This window comes from Muntiacus reevesi, chromosome 2, assembly GCF_963930625.1.
Source record: "Muntiacus reevesi chromosome 2, mMunRee1.1, whole genome shotgun sequence".
Classification (NCBI taxonomy): domain Eukaryota; kingdom Metazoa; phylum Chordata; class Mammalia; order Artiodactyla; family Cervidae; genus Muntiacus; species Muntiacus reevesi.
Genome location: NC_089250.1, coordinates 59,617,042 through 59,639,119, shown reverse-complemented (window position 1 = coordinate 59,639,119; position 22,078 = coordinate 59,617,042). Strand labels below are relative to the sequence as shown.

General features: G+C 38.6%; 1 protein-coding gene across 10 annotated transcripts in view; it reads right to left on the bottom strand.

Moving 5' to 3' along the window:
• TPX2 (TPX2 microtubule nucleation factor) overlaps positions 1 to 19,161 on the bottom strand; it is a 46,729-nt gene extending 27,568 nt beyond the window's left edge. For 2 of the 10 annotated variants that reach the window (XM_065921788.1, XM_065921797.1), the window contains exons 1-4: positions 18,897 to 19,161; positions 15,970 to 16,081; positions 6,817 to 6,994; positions 1,717 to 1,836 (exon numbers count right to left, since the gene is read on the bottom strand). In XM_065921788.1, coding sequence (XP_065777860.1) covers positions 1,717 to 1,836; positions 6,817 to 6,922 — 226 coding nt within the window. In that variant the 5' untranslated portion in view covers positions 6,923 to 6,994; positions 15,970 to 16,081; positions 18,897 to 19,161. Of the gene's footprint in view, positions 1 to 1,716; positions 1,837 to 6,816; positions 6,995 to 7,942; positions 8,018 to 10,020; positions 10,044 to 15,969; positions 16,082 to 18,853 lie in introns of those variants that run through there. The other 8 variants (XM_065921790.1, XM_065921794.1, XM_065921789.1 and 5 more) reach the window with 8 other exon arrangements.
• Positions 19,162 to 22,078: the final 2,917 nt, after the last annotated feature.

The following is a 22,078-nucleotide window of genomic DNA, read 5'->3' as shown; positions in this document are numbered from 1 at the left end:
GAAGAAATGTAGCTGCATCACAGTAACTGACCTGGCATTGAGTAATATTTACATAATCAAAATAATGTAAATATTTCTGTAGTAATCATATGACCAGACATTATAAATACAACCCCCAATTCAATTTAAAACAATAAGAATTTTAAAATGCAGCATCTAAGAAAAGGGACTGTGTATGGGGTGGGAAGAGGAAGGAGATATTTTATCAAAGGATTTTGATGTTACTATGGACATCATAAAACAGAAGCAGAAAAAAAGTGCTGAGAATCTGAGAAAGAAACAATCAAGTTGAAATTAAAATAGAGGTCTGGGGACTTCCCTGATAGTCCAGTAGTGAAGACTGTGTTCCCACTGCAAGGGGGCATGGGTGTAATCCCTGGTTGAAGAACTAAGATCCCACATGCTGTGAGGCAAAAAAAAAAACAAAAACCAGAGCTCTGAAAAGTGCTTTGTGAACACAAATAAGGGGCATCAATTGGAGGAAAAAAAAGATATTTAAGCTGGAAACTGAATGATGATAAGAATTTTTCAGTTAGATTAAGGGTAGAATAGCAGGATGGGGGAGCCTGGTGGGCTGCCATCTATGGGGTCGCACAGTGTCTGACACGACTGAAGCGACTTAGCAGCAGCAGCACTAATGAGACAGGTGAGAATGTGTACTAAGAAAGAATAAAAACACTGTGGCTGAGGAGTATGCATGAGTGGAAGCAGTGTATATGGTTTTTGGTACATGATAGTCCAAGCAGAGGTGTCCTGCTCTGGGGCTCACCGCCAACAAATAATTTTAAACTGAAAGTGGTCCAGACAAACTAGGTACCATCACATCCTCTTTCAATTCAAGAAGAGCACAAAGACCATCAAAGCAACAAAAATCTTCCACACTTCTGAGCACCTCAAGTGAAATATGTATACATGGTTATAACCTCTTACACAAGAAAGATGGATACTTGTCCAGACCCCAAATTCAATAAGATATCACCTGTGTTTGAAAGTCAGCCTAGCAACTGACACTCTGGAAACAAGTTCACTGAAAATACAGTGACTTTCTGATATGGCCCTCTGGTTAGTGCTGTGATCGGAGCGAGTTTCAGATTAACCCATAAAATTAGTTCTCAAATGTTCTAAATTGATTGTGGGGATTGCCCTATTCCATGAGCATATGAAAAAAGACTGAAATGTACACTTTAAGCAGGTGAATTGTATGACATGTGAATTATATCTAAATACAGCTACTATTTCAAAACAATCATTTCTGAGGATTTATGACCTCCTAAAAGAATACTTTTTGTTCTAATCAAACAGACAGTATTTTGTATATTTAGTAACTATTAGTTAAATGCCAATCATCTTTTAAAATCAGATACAAGACTCAAAGAATCCTTGCACAATTAGCAAGCAGTACGTTCTTCTCTCCTGCTGTTTTGTTTCCCAGCCAGACTCAGGTTAGGTTACATTAAATCTAGTCAAAAAAGAAAACAGTTATATATCTGGCAACAAAATTCTATGTTAGCTTAATTTCCCAAAGTTTGAAAAATGAAAAGAACAGCACATCATTAGTTTTCAACTCACCATGAAATGAATAAATGAATTAGCCCATTTCACCAATTAAAAACAAAGGAATACATCATTTAGGTAATTTCCCCAGGTCCCTCAGGTTCCTAGTATACTGCTCCACCATTCTGCCAAGGAGGTTTTTTCTAAGATGTTCTTTCTTACCTGGCCTCAAAGGTGTGACATCTTGATGAAGATTAGCCTTCCTCAGAGGTGTTTTGCCCTGAAAAAGCCCTCCTGTACCATCCTTCCCAGGAAATTTATTCTCCAAATTAGCCTTCTCATCTGTGAAAACGTAAAATCATGATCATCTAAACAACCAGCAAGGAAGCAAACAGAAGAGTGTCATACACTTAAAATGAGGCCTAAAGCCTCCTACTGGTACACTTAGAACTCATTTGGCAAGTACCAGCAGTTTCAGTGATTAAAAAAATTAAGTACAGATTATATAACAGAGACAGCAACTGCAAAAACTATCTAAAACTATCACTATCACTAAAACACTGAACAAAGTATTACAGAAAAGGATAAGTGCAGACTCTGCATTGTGAATAGCTCTTTATCTTTGCTTGATACATATTTAGGACCATATAATCATAAACTGGCCTTATCTACTGCCTAAATGCATCATGTTCCTTTTAAAGAAAACTGTAATCAGTGAAACTGGTGAGGCTTACAAGGGATATCTTGCAGTCTAATTAAGTTGAGGTTCTTCCTCAATTAAGGCAGTGTGGGGTGCAAGAGGATGGAATAGAGCTAGGTTCTCTCAGGGAATTATATCTTAGGTTTTGCCATGACCAAAGCCAGTACAAGCAGTGAAAAGCGTGTTCTATCAACAGCCTACTGATACAAGTTTTAGGAATGTGCTGAGTCCCACTATGAATGTATACTCTGACTATGTAAAAAGATGTGATTATCTGGAAGAAAATTATAAAGGAATGCATTAGAACTTGTGTAGACCACAACAAACTCTGGAAAATTCTGAAAGAGATGGGAATACCAGACCACCTGACCTGCCTCCTGAGAAATCTGTATGCAGGTCAGGAAGCAACAGTTAGATCTGGACAAGGAACAGACTGGTTTCAAATAGGGAAAGGAGTACATTAAGGCTGTATATTGTCACCCTGCTTAATTAACTTATATGCAGAGTACATCATGAGAAACGCTGGGTTGGATGAAGTACAAGCTGGAATCAAGATTGCCAGGAGAAATATCAATACCCCCAGATATGCAGATGACACCACACTTATGGCAGAAAGTGAAGAACTAAAGAGCCTCTTGATGAAAGTGAAAGAGGAGTGAAAAAGTTGGCTTAAAACTCAACATTCAGAAAACTAAGATCATGGCATCCGGTCCCATCACTTCAGGGCAAATAGGTGAGGAAACAGTGGAAACAGTGACAGACTTTATTTTCCTGGGCTCCAAAATCACTGCAGATGGTGACTGCAGCCATGAAATTAAAAGACGATTACTCCTTGGAAGAAAAGCTATGACCAACCTAGACAGCATATTAAAAAGCAGAGATATTACTTGCCAACAAAGGTCCGTCTAGTCAAAGCTATGGTTTTTCCAGTATTCATGTATAGATTTGAGTTGGACTATAAAGAAAGCTGAGTGCCAAAGAATTGATGCTTTTGAACCGTGGTGTTGGAGAAGACTCTTGAGGGTCCCTTGGACTGCAAGGAGATCCAACCAGTCCATCCTAAACGAAATTAATCCTGAATATTCATTAGAAGGACTGATGCTGAAGCTGAAACTTCAATACTTTGGCCACCTGATGCAAAGAGCTGACTCATTTGAAAAGACCCTGATGCTGGGAAAGATTGAAGGTGGGAGGAGAAGGGGATGACAGAGGATGAGATGGTTGGATAGCATCACTTGACTCAATGGACATGAGTGTGAGTGAACTCCGGAAGTTGGCAATGGACAGGAAGGCCTGGTGTGCTGCAGTCCATGGGGTCGCAAAGAGTCGGACACAAGTGAGCAACTGAAATGAACTGAACATTAGAACTAAGATGATTTTGAAAAAACAGTGAGATCCATTTTTTCTTCCAAAGTATATTTAAAAGTACTATTACACTAATATTTCCTTTCCTATTTTCAAGAAAAAAACTTGGGAAAAGAGAGACAGCCCAGCTATTTCCTCAGGGTTTCAGTGGACCAAGGGCATGGAGAAGACCTTCTGTACAGCAGCTGGCTTTCTTATCCACCCTTCCTCCTATACACATCCAATAGACCCACTGGATTTCATTAGAGTTCTTTTCCAAGAGAATGGCATATGCTATCACATTTGGACACTGCACTGTAAGTGTTAAGTACAGCTGCAATGGACTCATTTCTACCCCCATCACATACTGATTTCTCTTAATGAGAAAGAAAAAAATGAAGACGACCCAGCAATAACTAGCATGACACATCACTGGTCTCACATATTTCCCCAGTAATATAAAAACAGAGAACAGACTTATGGGCATGGGGAGAGGGGAGGAGAGGGTGAGATGTATGAAAACAGTCATGGAAATTTACATTACAATACGTAAAATAGATAGCCAAAGGGAATTTGCTGTGTGGCTCAGGAAACTCAAATAGGGGCTCTGTATCAACCTAGAGGGGTGGGATGGGGAAGGAGATGGTATGGAGGTTCAAAAGGGAGAAGATATATGTATACCTATGGCTGAGTCACATTGAAGTTTGACAGAAAAAAAAAAAAATTCTGTAAAGCAATTATTCTTCAGTAAAGAAAAAAAACAAACCCACATCCTTATTTGCTGACGATGTCAAAGTTTGTGTCATATCACCTGACCCAGTATCAGGGAATCCTATCTCTATGTGGAGACTGGGATCTGAGTAGCATAATCCCTCCATATAAAAATGAGCTGGAAATGGCAACCCACTCCAGTATTCTTGCCTAGAGAATTCCATGGACAGAGGATCCCCAAGGGCTACAGTTCATGGGGTCCCAAAGAGTCAGACAAGACTGAGTGACTAACACTTTCACTTTCACTGTGACTTTGGGCTGGTTCCATAAATCCTAGAAGCCTGAATTCTAACAACCAAAGCAATTTTGAGAAAGAAGAATGGAACTGGAGGAATCAACCTTCCTTACTTCAGATTATACTACAAAACTACAGTCATCAAGACAGTATGGTACAAAAAGAAATACAGACCAATGGAACAAGATAGAAAGTCTAGAAATAAACCCATGCATCTATGGGTACCTTATTTTTGACAAAGGAGGCAAAAATATACAATGGGGCAGAGACAGCCTCTTCGATAAATGGTGCTGGGAAAACTGGACAGCTACATGTCAAAGAATGAAATTAGAACACAGCCTAACACCATACACAAAGATAAACTCAAAATGGATTAAAGACCTAAATATAGGACCAGAAACTATAAAACTATGAGAGGAAAACATAGGCAGAACACTTGATGACTTAAAACAAAGCAAGATCCTCTACAACCCACCTCCTAGGATAATGGAAATAAAAACAAAAGTAAACAAGAGGGACCTGATTAAACTTAAAAGCTTTTGCACAGCAAAGAAAACTATAAGCAAAGTTATAAGCAAAGCTATAAGCAAAGTTATAAGCAAAACTATAAGAAAAGACAACCCCAGAATGGGAGAAAATAATAGCAAATGAAACAACTGACAAAGGATTAATTTCCAAAATTTACAAGCAGTTCATATAACTCAATAACAGAAAAGCAAACAACCCAATCAAAAAGTGGGGAAAAGACCTAAACAGACATTTCTCCAAAGAAGATATACAGATGGCTAACAAACACATGAAAAGATGCCCATCTTCGCTCATTATTTGAGAAATGCAAATCAAAACCACAATCAGATATCGCCTCACACCAGTCAGAATGGCCCTCATCAAAGTCTACAAACAATAAATGCTGGAGAGGGTGTGGAGAAAAGGGAACACTCTTGCACTGTTAGTGGGAATGTAAATTGATACAGCCACTATGGAAGACAGTATGGAGATTTCTTAAAAAACTAGGAATAAAACCACTATATTACCCAGCAATCCCACTCCTAGGCATATACCCTGAGGAAACCAAAATTGAAAGACACACATGTATCCCTTTGTTCATTGAAGCACTATTTACAATAGATAGAACATGGAATCAACGTAGATGTCCATCGACAGATGAATGGATAAAGAAGTTGTGATACATATACACAAAGGAATAATACTCAGCCAAAAAAAGGAACACATTTGAGTCAATTCTCATGAGGTGGATGAACCTAGAATCTATTGTACAGGGTGAAATGAGTCAGAAAGAGAAAGATAAATACTGTATTCTGAAGCATATATACGGAAATCTAGAAAAATGATAATGAATTTATTTACAGGGCAACAATGGAGAAACAAACATAGAGAATAGACTTATGAACATGGTGAGAGAGGACGAGAGGGTGAGATGTATGGAAAGAGAAACATGGAAACTTACATTACCATATATAAAATAGATAGCCAACGTGAATTTGTCGTATGGCTCAGGAAACTCAAACATGGGCTCTGTATCAACCTAGAGGGGTGGGATGGGGAGGGAGATGCGAGGGAGTTTCAAAAGGGAGGGGATATATGTATACCTATGGCTGATTCATGCTGAGATTTGACAGAAAACAGGAAAATTCTGTAAAACAATTATCCTTCAGTAAAAAATAAATTAAAAAAAAAAAAATGAGCTGGGGAGAGGTAGCAAGTGAGGTAAGTATAGTTCTAAAAGGGGAACACAAGGATCCTCATGATGTTAGAACGGTTTGATATCTTGACTGTGGTAGTAAATCAATGAACCTACGCAGGTGATAAAATTACATAGAACTTAATACACATGAAAATAAGTACAAGTGAAACTGGGGAAATCTGAGTAAGATTTGTGGAGTGTATCATTGTCAACATTCCAGCTGTAATATTATACTCTATGCTCAGTGACAATAAAGCAAGTTTTTATGTGACTGCCCTCACTACAGACATGTAGTTGAATTTCACTCAACTTTTTTCAACCAGATTTTACCATATGCTCATAAAGCTTAAATAGTCTTCATTTTTAAATGCAAAACTTTGATTTCTAGTGATAGTCCATTTCCAAAACAGTGGACATTTCAACTATTTCTATCATATCATGGATGACAAAGTCTCTAAGTGCAGAAAGGAATTTATATTTTAGTTATCTACAATCCATTCTTCTGAAAGCTGCTCAGCACAAAGCAAGTCACTAACCCTTAAAACAACTAGAAAAGCAGACACTTACCAAACCAGGAATCTATGTTTTGTGTATCTTCCTCATCAGTCAAAGATGAAAAATTGATGAAGTCCATTGGAGCATCATAGGAATAAGAGGTTGTGACTTGTGACATTGTGTCCCACCCTTGGTGCAAAACAGTAGGTTATTTCCAACGTTTGTGTCACTTTTCTCAACAGGTCACTTCCTAAGGAAATAAATGGTTCAGAAACTTGGTTGCACATTTATCTAAGGTACTGGTTCCCTATTTTGCTTTTACAATCACATGTGCAATTCTGAAAATAACCTGGGCAATATGCCTTACTTTTCAAATCACATTAAAAGTAAAGTTTACTTTTTCAGTAACTTGACACTCCTTGAGGTAAATACACTGGAATCAGAAAGAGGCCAAATTTAATGAACACCTACAATATATCATGTACTGTGCTAAGTCTTTTACATTCATTATCTTATTTTCCTCAATCTACCATTTTCTCATTTCCAGTCTCATCCACATCCAATGCACTTTCTCTTTGCCCTGAATAAACCATTTTGTGAAACACATCATAGCTATCAACCAAAATTTTAATCATTCAAAGTCCAATTCAATCATCTCTAAAATCTTTCCCAATTTTCATCTACCGTTCATTACTGTTGCCCCTCCAAAGCCATTGTGCTTTTATACCATCTAATTTTATATTAGTTAACTATGCAAATCTCTCTCCTAGTAAATGCTAAGCTCCTGTAGACAAGGATGAATTCTACTCACTTGTGTATACCTCATCCATTAAGGTGCTTAGAACAGTATCTTATACAAAGTAAAAAATCTCGACAGTGTTTTGCCAAGTACACGTTTCCTCTTTAAAAATACTTTTGTAAAAAATACTAATCCTGGGCATAAAGAGACGTATTTTTAAAAATACATGAAAAAATAAATAAATAAATAAAAAATACATAAAAGGGACAACATCCAGATTAGGTTAAAAAAAAAATGTCAAAGATGTGGGCCCATCCTTACTTCCGCATACTTTGTACAGAAGAACTGTCCTGTGTCCTTTGTCCTATGGAAACCTGTGTAGGAGTGTCAGCCCCCACTCCAACCCAATGTGGTTAAAAAAAAAATAGCTGAAAGTAATAGCCTAAAGGCTATACTCACTTGGCAAATAATTTCCCTATGAAACCCAATGAATCATTTGTCTTTATTATAGAATGACATGGACTTAAAAGTATTCTGTATCATGGAAGACAAGTAGACATCAGTTAATGACTTAAATACACATTTGCTAATTTAAGTACTTTCTTTAAGCCTTTATGAATACATGCTCATTTTTAAAAACGAGATCACAAAAACCGCTTTCATAAAAATCCACAATGCCATACTACTTCACACACCCACACAATTTCTCTCAATCTCTACACACACAACACATACACACACTTAACTTTTACTTTCTTTTTCAAATGGGATCATTGACATTTTGAATCTGCTTCACATATCGCAAGCATCTTCCATGTCAATATAGATATATCAGCAACTAATGACTGTGCCCTAATTTACTTATCCCCTATATTAGGACTGCCCCAATACTTTCACTTTAAAGATACTACTAGAAGAATATCCATGAAGCTAAGTTTCTGTATATATACTTAATTCTTCCCTGAAGACAAATTCTAAAAGACAGAATCACTGACTATTGACACATAATGTGAAAACATTTCTCAGGACAGTAATATCCCCTTGCATTACAGAGAGGTGTGCTAGTTCTCTTCCAGGTACTAATAGCCCTCAGTACTCATTTTCTCTATATTATACCACTATACCTATGCTCTGAGATAAATTATGAGATTAGGTCCGCCCAAACTCATTGTTGCTTGGTGGTTTGGCCAGCAGACTTGGGTAATTTCTCTCAGTGGACTTGGGTAATTCAGAAGGAATTTGTTCTATTTGGTTTACATAGTGAAATCAATCTACGCACCAGAGACCCTCATCTTCCCATGGTCTCCCCTATGAACTCACTGAAGCTATACCTCCACAGGTACCTTTATAACAATGCTCCAGCTGAAGTACTAAGTATAGAAATGTGACATTTTGGAGTTGGGAGGAGTTTTAAATAACACCTATATTTTTCAGTTTATAGATAAAGATTAAATAAAGCAAAATGAGGTCCTCTAGGATCATACAACAATACTACTAATGATCATGACAAAAACAAGGCACCAAAGGTGCTTACACATGCCAAGCACCATGAAATATCAATACTAAATACACACAATTTTAATACCCTCAATAATCCTCTAAAGCATCAATTATTCCCATCCTAGAAGAGGAAGCTGAAAGTAAGGGAAATTAAAAAAGACTTGCCCAATATCATAAAGTTATATAAAGGAAGAATCTGATCTAGAACTGAGGCTCCTGACTTTAGTACAATATGTTTTCTACATCATCTGCCCTCACCCTATGAATTAGAGAAGCATGCTAATGTAGTTATGGTCTATATTTGCATAGGAAACAGTACTGTATAGGAAACAGTACTGTATTTCTTTCCAAGTAGAAATAATCTTCATAGTCTTTTACCCTGAATAGAGGATTCTTTATCATCCTCAATTCTTAAGTTTTCACACTTCCCCATTTCTACTTTCATTATTCAATTTAACTCAGTAAGCTATGTGTTAGCAGTTCATACTTGCTAGGGGCCATAAATCTGGGCTTGATAATACTGGAGCTCCTTTCTCACTAATATTCAAGGATGAGACACTGTCTCATACAAAAAGTAGAAGATCTAGTCTCAGACACAAAGGAATTCAAAATCTAGACAGGAGGCCTATCAGATTTAAAAGATGTGCTGTGCTTAGTCACTCAATCGTGTCAGACTCTTCATGACCCCACGGACTACAGCCTGTCAGGCTCCTCTGTCCACGAGATTCTCCAGGCAAGAATATTGGAGTGGGTAGCCACGCCCTCCTTCAGGGAATCCTCCCAACCCAGGAATCAAACCCAGGTCTCCTGAATTGCAGGTGGATTCTTTACCATTTGAGCCACCAGGGAAGCCTAGACTTATGTTTAGACTATTAATTAGACTTAAGAGATAAGACAGTATGAATATGTAAATCATATAGTATGAACTATAAGCATAAAGAAAATTAGAGGTTAAAATGGTTTAAATCAAGCTATGATTAAATAGTTTTCATTGAACACCATCAAAACAGTAAAAAGTACTCTAAGACAGAAATCACCTCCTTGATCACCAAGTTTCCAAGTGTGGAGTAGTAGCCATGGGACACTTTGGCCAATAAGAACAAAGTAGGAATCTGCTGAGGGATTCATAAAAAAATTCATTCTTTCCTAATATAGATACACGACAGCCCTTGCTCCTCCCCTTTTCCTTCACCTTGCTTCTTGCCCTGAATGCAGATGTAATGGCTAGAGCTATAGCAGTCATCATACACACAGGAGTAAATAGCCGAGAGTAACAGATATCACTGATCAGTGGTGATCAAACATCAGCAACCACCTACCTCCAGACAATAAAACTCTTTTCATATAGGTCCTTACTAAGCAATCCCAACATGGAAATACAGAATTCTAGGCCTCTCCCTGGCATTACTTGATGTATATGACAACGGGGAAGTCACTCCACCTTTCTGCCTACCTACTTCTCATAAACAAGTAAGAAGTTATTTTGAGTACTATGATATTATCACTGCCTTTTGACCTACTGATACCTTTCCTCTTCTTGCCATATTTCTATTCAAAGGATCCTACTGAAAGATTCTCCAGCAACTGACAGTGGTTAAAATTCCTCTGCTCTAAGAAGGAAGTTTTCCTATTCTTTGAACAAACATACTAGAAAACATGGGAAAATCTTGGATTCCCATGATCTTAATGCCTAACCCAGGTCACTGGGAAGACTTCCCAGGCAGGAATGTTACAAAGACAAGTAAAGTTAGGGGGAGGGAAGAGGCAGGAATGTAATATGCAGCAATCCCACTTAGTCTTCTAAAAATCATGATTCCACCAAAGCATGCTGCTGAAAACCACCTGGAAAGAATTCAAATTTAACCTTTCACAGCCTTTTTTCTTGTTTTTAAATTTTAGAAAGTAATTTGCATTTTTCTTCGATAGATCTTGCCAAAAGTAGAAATTTATCTTATAAACATGTATCTATGCATATATAAGAATATTCACAAAGCATTGTTCATAAAAGCCAAAAAAACTGAATATGCAAATTTGACCAATAGATTAGTTGAATAAATTATGGCACAACCACATATTAAGATATTAAGTAGCTTTAATATTAAATAATGTTACATATGTGATTTCTACAGAATGAGCTCCAAGAGCTATTAAATAAGAAAAGCAAAATGTACAAGTGTGTGTTCTCATTCAGGTTAAAGAGGAAAGGGGTAATGTATACTCATGAATACCTTTATATATACATAGACTATTGCAGAAGACACAAAAGTGTTAACAGCATTTGGGACTGGGAAGAAAGCTGGGAGGTCTGGGTCAGGGGAACACTTTTCACTATATTAACTTTCTTATTCTATTATTTCAATGCATACCTTTTCAGTTTAAAGAGTTAGTTAACCAGTATTATTATCCCCCGAAATCTATGGTGACAGTCCAGAAGTCATTAAGTTCTCTGGGATTTGTATTAAATACTCTTATAATCCAGCAATAACTGTTAAACCTTTTGATTTTTGGAAATAAGGCTTCCCATTTACATGGTCTATAAACTGGTACTAACTTCACATATCCAAATGATAAAACATTTTCTTTGTTAATATTTCTGTATAAAATCCTATGTATTGACCTAATAAAAATTTTGAAAGCAAAATTAAAAATAGTTAAAAATAGCAAAGTTAAAAATAGTAATAACTATCAATTACTGAGTACTTATGACAAGTCAGACACTGTGTAGTGTTTTCAAGTATTAACTCCACTAAATTCTCAACAGTAATTCTATAAAGTGGGTGCTATTATTAATTTCACAGATGAGGAAACTGAGGCACAGAGAGATTTACTATTTGTTCATGGTCATACACATAAGTAGCAGAGCCAGGATTTGAACTCAGACAAGCCCTAAAGGAAGTGTCCTTATCCACCACACTATCCACTGCCTCTCCTATTTGCTTAAAAATAGATATTTATGTAGATAAATATCAAATGTCAAGAGTGAGAGACAATTTTATTTTTTTTCCACTTCTTTTTGTCCCCCCATTTATTTTTATTAGTTGGAGGCTAATTACTTTACAATATTGTAGTGGTTTTTGCCGTACAGTGACATGAATCAGCCATGGATATGCATGTGTTCCCCATCCTGATCCCCCCTCCCGCCTCCCTCCCCTCCCCATCCCTCTGGGTCTTCCCAGTGCACCAGCCCCGAGCACTTGTCTCATGCATCCAACCTGGACTGGCGATCTGTTTCACACTTGATAATATACATGTTTCGATGCTGTTCTCTCAGATCATCCCACCCTCGCCTTCTCCCATAGAGTCCAAAAGTCTGTTCTATACATCTGTGAAAGACAATTTTAGATAATAACTTCCAAATACTGATTGTGTACTACAGGCCAAGCACAAGCACTTTACTAGGCACTTCATATATATTATCTCATTTAAACTGTATTAACAAAACAGAAAGTAGATATCATCATCAGTTTTACAAATAAGGAACTGACTCAGTTACTCCCTGGTGGCTCAGATAGTAAAGAGCTCACCTGTAATGCAGGAGACCCAGGTTTGATCCCTGGGTCAGGAAGATCCCCTGGAGAAGGAAATGGCAACCCACTTCAGTATTCTTGCCTGGAAAATCCCATGGATGGAGGAGCCTGGCAGGTCCATGGGGTCACAAAAAATCGAACACGACTGAGCAACTTCACTCAGTTCCTCCAGGATCCAAGCTACTCCAGGATCACAAACTGGCAGGTAGTAGCACTGAGTTACAAGACTATAACTTCTTGTAACGATAGAATTAAAAAATCTGAGGTCACTATAATATACAGGGTTTTCCTATCAATATTCCTTCAAAAATGAGGAGCCTGTTAGACAAATACAAAAATAAACTATTCTCTACAGAAAAATTAAGCATTTTTAACAAGTTTTGCAAAAAGAACACTATGGTAAATTAAAAACCCTATTCTAAGTATACCAAGAAAGCTCGGAGCTGAATCTTCTCATAGACTAAAACATCACCCCTTAATTTTTTTTCCTAAGTTTTTACTCTTGCATATAAATTTTTGCTATAAACAAGATGGAGGTTTGTCTGAATCTCTCATTGGACAGTTCAGAGTAAAAGGGACTACTTAAGCATCAGAAGGAGGAATGTGCTCTGAAGTCTAGAACTGCTTTTTGATCAGTGGGGGTTAAAAGGCAAAGGGGGCTCAAACCCAAATATACCTAATGTTTATGTAGGTTAAAAATTTAAAACCAAAATACTAATTTTTAAAATGATCTCTTTTTCAAAAAATCTTCTGAGCCATCTTTTGGTCTAGTACACCTCTCTACCCCATTACCAAAAAAAAAGGAAAATAAATATATACCCATTGAGAAGTCTGACTCGCCTCAATAAAGAGTGACTGCACAAGTACATGAACAAAACGAAAAGTAACTACTGGCAACTGATAGCTTCATTACAGCGCCTCTCCCACAAATATTAGGATATGAAACCTTCAAAAACTAAAAGCCTTGTGGGAACTGAAACAGGCCAAAGCCAACTGTTTAAATGAGAGCCCCAAGCAGGGTGGAACTGGATGCCTTCCTGCACCCCTTAATCAAGATTGAATTTCTGTCAACAGGTTTCACTGAAAAAAAAAAAAAGGCACATGCGTCAACCACATTCCCCAACACAAATCAAGCTGCCGCAAGAGAATTGGCTTCACATTTCAAAATTACCTGAATCCACCAGACTTCTGCAAGCTTCAGACTTCTGCAAAACTAAACATTCTGTGTGAAGAAATAGTTCTTCCTGACCAATAATCCTATGACAGACCCGAGGAAAAGGCTTCTCCTACATTATAAACTAGTTAGGTTCCTTTTAAAACTGCCTATTGAATGCCATCCATCATATCACATAGCTTATTCTTGTTTCCAAAAAACAAAGTCTGAAAAGATACATATAATCCTTCCCCTTAAGGAACTCACAGTTAATTGTGATACAGGGTGATCTTTGCACTAACAAGGGATAAACAAACAGCACTGTGGAAGTGAAGAAAAGGGTAACAGATGAAGGAGAGTCAGACAAGGCTTGCTGGTGGAAGTGATACATAAAAGATACAGACAGACATGTAGAGTTCTGCAGGCTAAAGATGAATACTGACTTTTTCTAGCAGAAGAAATAAATGGAAAAGGAAAACACATACTGGGAAGCTTGTAATTAAGAAAGATTGTAAAAGAAGCAATGTAACTTATTTCCACATTCAACTGAAATTAACCTCCATGGCTCCCTGTCTCTCTTCACTCTCCAACCAAAAATAACCAGCCATGACAAGCTCTATAAATCAATAGGTGCAGGTTCAGAGTAGGGTGGAGGAAAGCTGGAAAAGGGTGCATTCTAAGCAAGGCTGAAATAGCAGACCAGCAGCTCCTGGGAAAAACAAAAACTTTGGTGTGATAGATGATCTCAATACCTCACAGTTCACTTGTGAACTGTCTTGCCTCGTTCTGTTGGAGGAAAATCATGAGTTAAATAAATGGTAATACAATAGAATAAATAGAGTAAGTCAAGACCTCATTAGAAGTATAGTTAAAATGGTCCCATCCCAGGCAGTGCCATTTCCCCAGGGACACCCTCTCCTATTTCCACAAGGGATAAGAGATCTTGTTACACTACCACAAGTTAGAGTTGAGTTATTTTCATCTTACCCAGGGAGAAAAGACTTACATTCTTCTTTTCTTTTTTTCCTATACATAGGATTAGCAAGAGATGGCAAATGGCAACATAATCCAGACTGCAATTTTAATTGTTAATCAAAGTCACAAACCAAGTCTGAAGAAAGTTAATGGACTTTGTGTTTCTACAATTGTTTGCTAACTTCTATGTTGAAATCAGATCTGTTTACAGAAACAGATCTATGAAGCTTCCAAAATTGGGTCAATTTAAAATCCAATGACAATCTCTCACTCTCCAAGCTCTTAGAAGTCAGCACAGGACACAAGGACATTTGTTCTAATTCATCACTGTCCAGAAATCTCGAGCAAACACACTTTTCTATCATTTTCCTTCCAAACTTTCATATTTCATTTCTGAATGATTACAAATTCAGTTCCACTTTTTTTTATTCATCCACAGAACTCTATAAAACCATAATTCACTCTTAAATGACTAATAGAACCTGGATAGAAATCAAAGATGCCATTTACCTCTAGGCCAAATAACAACTCTTACCTTTACCAAAGTGTTCTGATGTTCCAAAAGTAAGAAGCTGAGAGACTTTGTAAGGGCTGACAGTGGGGCTATAGGAGGTTACAATACTAGCCAAATCTCACTCAGTCTTATAGAGAATGATATCCCTCAAAAGGTGTCTGGTTTGGAAAGCAGACACCCCAAAAAGTGATTACCAATGAGGTGGCAAGGGGTGAGATAGACAGTGACAGGGTTAGAAGATTTTGAAAGCTAAATTTTTTTATATTACTTTGATTTTTGTACCTCGTGAATCTAAACATTAAATATTTTAGAAATGTAAAATTGTGCCTGTGTGGTGTACACTGCCAGTGGATAGGTAAATCAGCACAATTATCCTATGAGGCAATATGGTGTTTCATACAAAAGTGTTAAAAATATGCATTCTTTTTGACCAGTGATTCCACTGGGTAAAATACTACAGCAGAACCATATAACGGAATAATAGCCATTAAAATTATGTTATAGAAAATTTTAATGAAATGACAAAATTTTCATAGCCTAATTATAAAGTGGAAAAAAATGATAGTTATTAGTGCATGATTTCTTAAAACCAAATATACATTACCCACCCATCCCACATTGGAAGGAAATCTACCAAAATGCTATCCATAATTTATCTGAGAAGCAGGATAGTGGGTGACATTATTTTCTTTTCCATGTTAAATAAATTTTCTTCCAAAATGTTATGTTATAAAGATGAATGAAAATTATGTAAATAATTTTTAAGCTATTAGCACTCCCCTTATTTTTCAATGTAACACTGTGACCACAGCCTTACCTGTGGTTTAATCTGGTCAGTACCCCTGACTACAGACTTTATTCAAAGATGCAATATACTCTTTCACCTCTCCTGAAATTCTCAAGTCCAGAAAATACTTCTTTTCCAGAATCTGAAAGAAGCAGAAAGATGATGAAACAGGTTCAAGTTCTTTGTAGCAAAAAAGGTTAGCAGAGAACAGAAGGTGGTATAAAACACCAAGGATAACCATGCTTAAAACAAGAGTACTCCTGAGAGCTAAGGTCTAAATAGCATGATGCCCCCTAAACGCCAAACTCAACAGATTATTGTTTCATTAGTGTAAAAGTGTTCTTAAAGTTTTTCAGGGTATATGTGCTATGTCCCTTTGTTTTTGCTGTTACATAACTTCCACTTCAAAGCAACCTCTCCACAGCCTGAAACTGAGGAGCACTAACATCAAGGGGTCATTAGTGTGTGTCCTATTCAAATATCAGGACAAAGAGTACGCACCCTGTATATGAAAAAAAAATTTTACTACCTTTTTAAATTTAAAAAAGTAGAAAGAGCATTTTATTAAAAAAATTTCTAAAGTTTGCTCCTACATACAATTTTATACCTTTCTCACTAACCTTTAATTTCCCCCAATCAAGTTCCTTTACACAAACAAACAAAAACAGAACCCCTTCCAGTTACCTATATTTTTTTCACAAAGTACCTTGGCAGGTGATCTGTCTCAAACACAGATCTATTCACAGAATTGATTGGGTTGTTCAATGTCCCTGGAGTAAATTCTGCTTTCTACGTTTACCCATGGCAAAGAAAATTCATTTGCCAAAGGACTTTTTCATATCTCCTTCTGGGGACCTCCCTGGTGGTCCAGAGGTTGGGAATCTGCCTGTCAATGCAGGGGACCTGGGTTTAATCCCTGGTACGGAAACTAGGATGTCACATGCCATGGAGCAACTACGCCTACAAGCCACAACTACTGAAGCCTGCATGCCTTAAGGTACCCAAGAGAAAACACCCGCACACCACAACTAGGGAAATCCTAAGCACAGCAAAACGAAGAGCACATGTGCCGCAATGAAGATGCAATTCAGCCATAAACTAAGGATAAAAAAAAAAACAAAAAAACTCAAAACTTTCTTAAAAAAAAAAAACAAACCCACAAAACTCTTCTCCTCATTTCTTCCCCAACAATTCCAAAAGAATTAGGGAAAGGCTAAAGAAAAAATACACATAGGAAATACGGGAGAACTCTGACCCTCTCCTGGTGCCTATACAAGAAATAAAGGACCCTTCCACTAATCCTGTCACCTGTTGAAGCCTAACTGCAGCTACAGGACAGGCAACTTTATTAAGGTCAGAATGCACAGACTTAAGCATAAGGCTGCCCAAAATAACTATTTTATCTAAATGACTTGAAGGTTTAAACAAATTTATCAACCTAATTCCATATATTCAGTTTTTCATACCTGAAATTTTGTAGTCAATTTAAGATAACACCTTCTTGCCTTTCCAGTTCAACAGATATTGAATGGGTGGTTTCCATGCACCAAGACTGCCCTGGTTCCTAACTAACCTCTCTTTATCAAGAGCAGTTTGTGTCCCCCCTGCTTCACAAAGCTACCTTTGCTTGTTTTAAGCCTCAACAATCTCCCTTACCTCTAAACTGCCAGGGGCTGACAATACAAAAACTAGAATATGCAGATGCTATCTCGTCTTGTTCTAATTGTCACTTGTCAATTTGAATCAGACTTTTGTCCTCAAGCATACCAGAAACCCTTTGACTGTACACACACATTATCTTACACCAATCTGAGCACAGAGTATAACCTCAAAGATCAATTAGTTAAGTGAGCTGGGAGTCACAATAATTTTGATCCCAAGAGTGACAACCTAATACCGAATTGACACACCCCACAGTACAAAACCGAAACAACCAACCAAAGGGACTCAAGTTTGATTTAGGGGTGGCTTGACAGGGGGTGTGATACACTGAGGCCGCAACACAAAAATATCCTTAGTATTGCAGCAAATAGTTCGAATTTTGACATCTCATGAGACAATTTCAAAGACAGACCATAGATTATCAAGACAAGGTAAGGCTGAATCAGGGCAAACTTCAAGTGATGATCTTAAAGCGAAATCTGTAGAGCACTCCGATGCTATCTTGTCCTAAGCAGGACTGATTGAAAGTTCTTGGTACCTAAGTACTAGAAAATTGTGCGAAAAAGAAACCACTAATGAAGAAAACCGGAGAAGGAAATGGCAACCCACTCCAGTATTCTTGCCTGGAGAATCCCGTGGACAGAGGAGCCTGGTGGGCTCCCGTCTATGGGGTCACACAGAGTCGGACACGACTGAAGCGACTTAGCAGCAGCAGCAGCAGCAATGAAGAAAACAGGGAGAAAAACAATCTTACAATATTATAATCTGGTTCACTTTTTCTTTCCACTCCAATCTGTTAAATGTCTTAGGACAGGAAATTAGAAAGACAATAATACCCAGTGATGCACACAAAGGGGGAGGGCTGATAAAATCGAATGAATTTTAAATCCCCCGACAGAAAGTCAACTCCAAGTCGAATTACACGCCTTCAACTGTGTTCTCATTTCCTTTACCTTTCTATTTTACAAAATAGTTATGAGATGCAGTTGTTTCGTGGCTACACCTGTTTTCCTCCACCAAACGCCACACGTCTTGAGGACGGGCTACTGTATCACCCATTTCTAGAAATTTATCTAGATCACGGGCCTCATTTCCCTCCTATAAAAGACGGCTAAGACTAGCAGCGACTTCACTGGCTTGGGGAGAAAATTAAATGAGAAAACACCCAGTGCTGAGTCTAGTAAACGCTTATTATTGCCTGTGTGCTGGGTAACGATACGGTAATTTCATTACCCTAAGCCCACAGCCTCACCCTAATTCCTCCTTCTATTTCCCACGTTGGCCTCCGCCTCTACCTGCAAACAGCCTGCTAGACCTGGTCCCGCCGAACTTCACGGGGAAATCCTGTATGGAAGGGAGGCCGGAAGCTCAGCTCCTGCTCCGCTCCAGCTCCGCGGGTCAGGGCGTCACCCCCGCAGTACACGTCCCAGTAGCTGCGCCCTCCACGCGGAGACCTCCAGTCGCTTGAAATTAGGGTGAAGGCCGCCGGGCGCCCCAATTGCTCCTCTTTCCTCCTCACTGCTCGCCTCAGCCCAGCGCTGTCAACCGACCGCCGCGAAGATCCGCCGCGGAACTCATTCAGTACCGTTGAAAAATTTGAACGCAGACTCTGCACAAACGCACCAATCAGCGTGCCGGGAACCGGCAATCCCAGCCTTCCGGTTGGCTCCTGAGATGCTGGCGACGCCGGAAGTCAGGGTGAGGGACAAGCAAACAACCGGCCCCGAAGGCTTCTGGGAAATGTAGTGTAACTGCGAGAGCCGGTTGCAACAACTCGACAAAGGAAGTTACTGCAAAGCCCAGAATGCTCCGCTACAAACTATTTTGGGATAGGTGGTTAAAAATCCGCCTGCCGACGGAGACCTAAGAGACACGGGTTCGATCTCTGGGTTGGGAAGATCCTCTGGAGGAGGGCTTGGCAACCCACTCCAGTATTCTTGCTGGAGAATCCCATGAACAGATGAGCCTGGTGGGCTAACGTGCATAGGTCGCAAAGAGTGGGACACGACTGAAGCCACTTAGCACGCACCCTTCAATGCAACATAGACTGGCCCTTAGATACTTTGCCAACTGTGGAGTCTGTCAAACTCTTCATTCAAGTCCACGCCCGATGGATGTTAGTGCCTGAAGCCACGGTTTTTAAAGGATTGTTCTTTTCTCCTTTAATTCCACCAACATCCTTGGTTTTATTACCCTCATATTGTAGAAGAGAAAACAAAGGCTTAGAGAAATTGAGTAAACTTGTTTAAAATCACATTTTTTTGAGTGGAGAAGATGGGATTTGCATTAAGAACATCTAGTCCTATTTATCATCAATAATCACTTAGGAGGTAATAGCAGCAACAAGAACAAAAAGATCAACAGTCACACACACACACACACACCCCTCGGGATTTTGTTTTAATTAGTCTGTGGGGCTTGTGCACTGGCACTTTCAAGTGCACAGGCAATTCTCATATGCAGCCGGGATTGAGAAGCATTACTCCAAACCAGTAGTTCTCAAAGGACCAGATGATCAGTATAATTGGAAACTTATTAGAAATGTAAATTTTAGGTCCCACGTGAGACCTATTGAATCAGAAACTCTGAGAGTGGGCACAGCAATCTGTTTTCTATCAGCCCCTCAGCTGATACTGATGCCCACTGAGTTTTGAGACCCCTGCTCTAAACCAAGAGACACTGGCAAAATCTCAGGCCTCGGGACCTATTTGTGTTGACAAGAAGGGTTTGAGCCAGATGGTCTTGGCTCTGGGTTCTCCCAGGACCCCTGTTATTCCACCCAGCATTCTGTGAGGCTGAGATGCCTGCTGCAGATTCTGGCGCCGTGTTACCCGAGTGGCCCAGGAATCCTAGGTGTGGAGGGATGGTCCACTCTGTTGCTGCGTGTTACTTCCTAAAGTCATCTGCGCCCGCCTGAATATTCTCCGTCTGTAGCAAGAGCCCGGTGCATTTTCCAGGAGTGCCTTGCCCACCTAGAACGACCACACACCAAAGAACAATGTCACTGCCACGCTTTCCCACTTCACACTGTGCCTCACGCTGAGCACAGAGGCTCTGGGGCACCAAGAGCACCTTTCTCATGGCAAATATTATTAGAATTCAGATGTCCCTGTCTAAGAAAAAAGGAGATAGTCACTAAAGCATAAAATCTGGATATATTTTAACAGCTTTTAGGAGCCCTAGGAGTAATACTCATGGCAGACCATAGCCTCTGTCACAACGATGAGCTTTGGGCTCTCCAGAGAAATTTCTGGCTCCTTAAAGGTAAGTTTCACTGACTTGACCTAGTGTCTCAACATTTTCTGGTCATGGATGCTTTTGAGAAGCTAATGAACTCTCTGGATCAGTGCTGCCCCATAGAACTTTCTGTGGTAATGAAACTCTTCTACCCTGTGTGGTCCAACACAGTGACACCACATGGCTACTGAACATTCAAAATGTGGAAAAGGCAACTGCAGAAGGGAACATTTAATTTTATTTAAACTTAACCAATTTGCATTTATTTATTTATTTTTCTCTTTTTTTGTTATTTTTTTTTCTTTTATTTTCTATTTTCCAATTTGCATTTAAATATTGTATTGGACAGCTTGGGTCTAGAATTCCATGCACCCTCAAAATATGCATGTGAATATAAACACTGTACACACAGTTTGGGGGGTTTTTGGAGAAGAATGGATTGTCAAACTTGGCCTCCAACACCCCTCAGGGTTCCTCAGGGGAGGGTGGAAGGGGGGGTCCCCTTCTCAACCTGAGAAATTTCTTTTTTTAAAATACGTTTTTTTAATATATTGGATTTTGTATAATCTTAAGTTTGGGGTGGGGATAAACTAACTTTTTCTTTAAAAGGACACAAATCTGAGGAACTTTCTGGAGTGATATATATGTTCCATATCTGGATCTGATGATTACACTGATTTATAATAGGTAAAATTTGGTAAGTTGTACCTTTAAGATTCATGTATTTTACTATATGTAAATTATGCTTAGTAAAAATACATAAAAATTATTTAAAAGATCAGTGTTCATAATAAAAAAACTACAAAAGTTTTAACAAATAAGCCTAAAACTTTTACAGGAAATTTTAAAACTGAAACTTTGTTGGATAACTATAAAAATAAATAAGGCTTGGGTGTCCCTGGTGACTCAGGCTGTAAGGAATCTGCCTGCAATACAGGAGACCTGGGTTCAACCCCTGAATCGGAAAGATCCCCTGGAAAAGGGAATGTCTGCCTGCCTACTCCAGTATTCTTGCCTGGAGAATTCCATGGACAGAGGAGCCTGGTGGGCTATAATCCATGGAGGAGCAAAGAGTCAGATATGACTGGGTGACTCATGCTTTCATATACCTTATTAATGAATGGTGAGCTCTAATACTGTAAATTCTCCATATTAAAAGTTAAATGCAATTCTAATGAAAATCCAATACATGTTTGTCATGGAATTTGCCAAATTGACTTTAAAATTCACATGGAAGAAA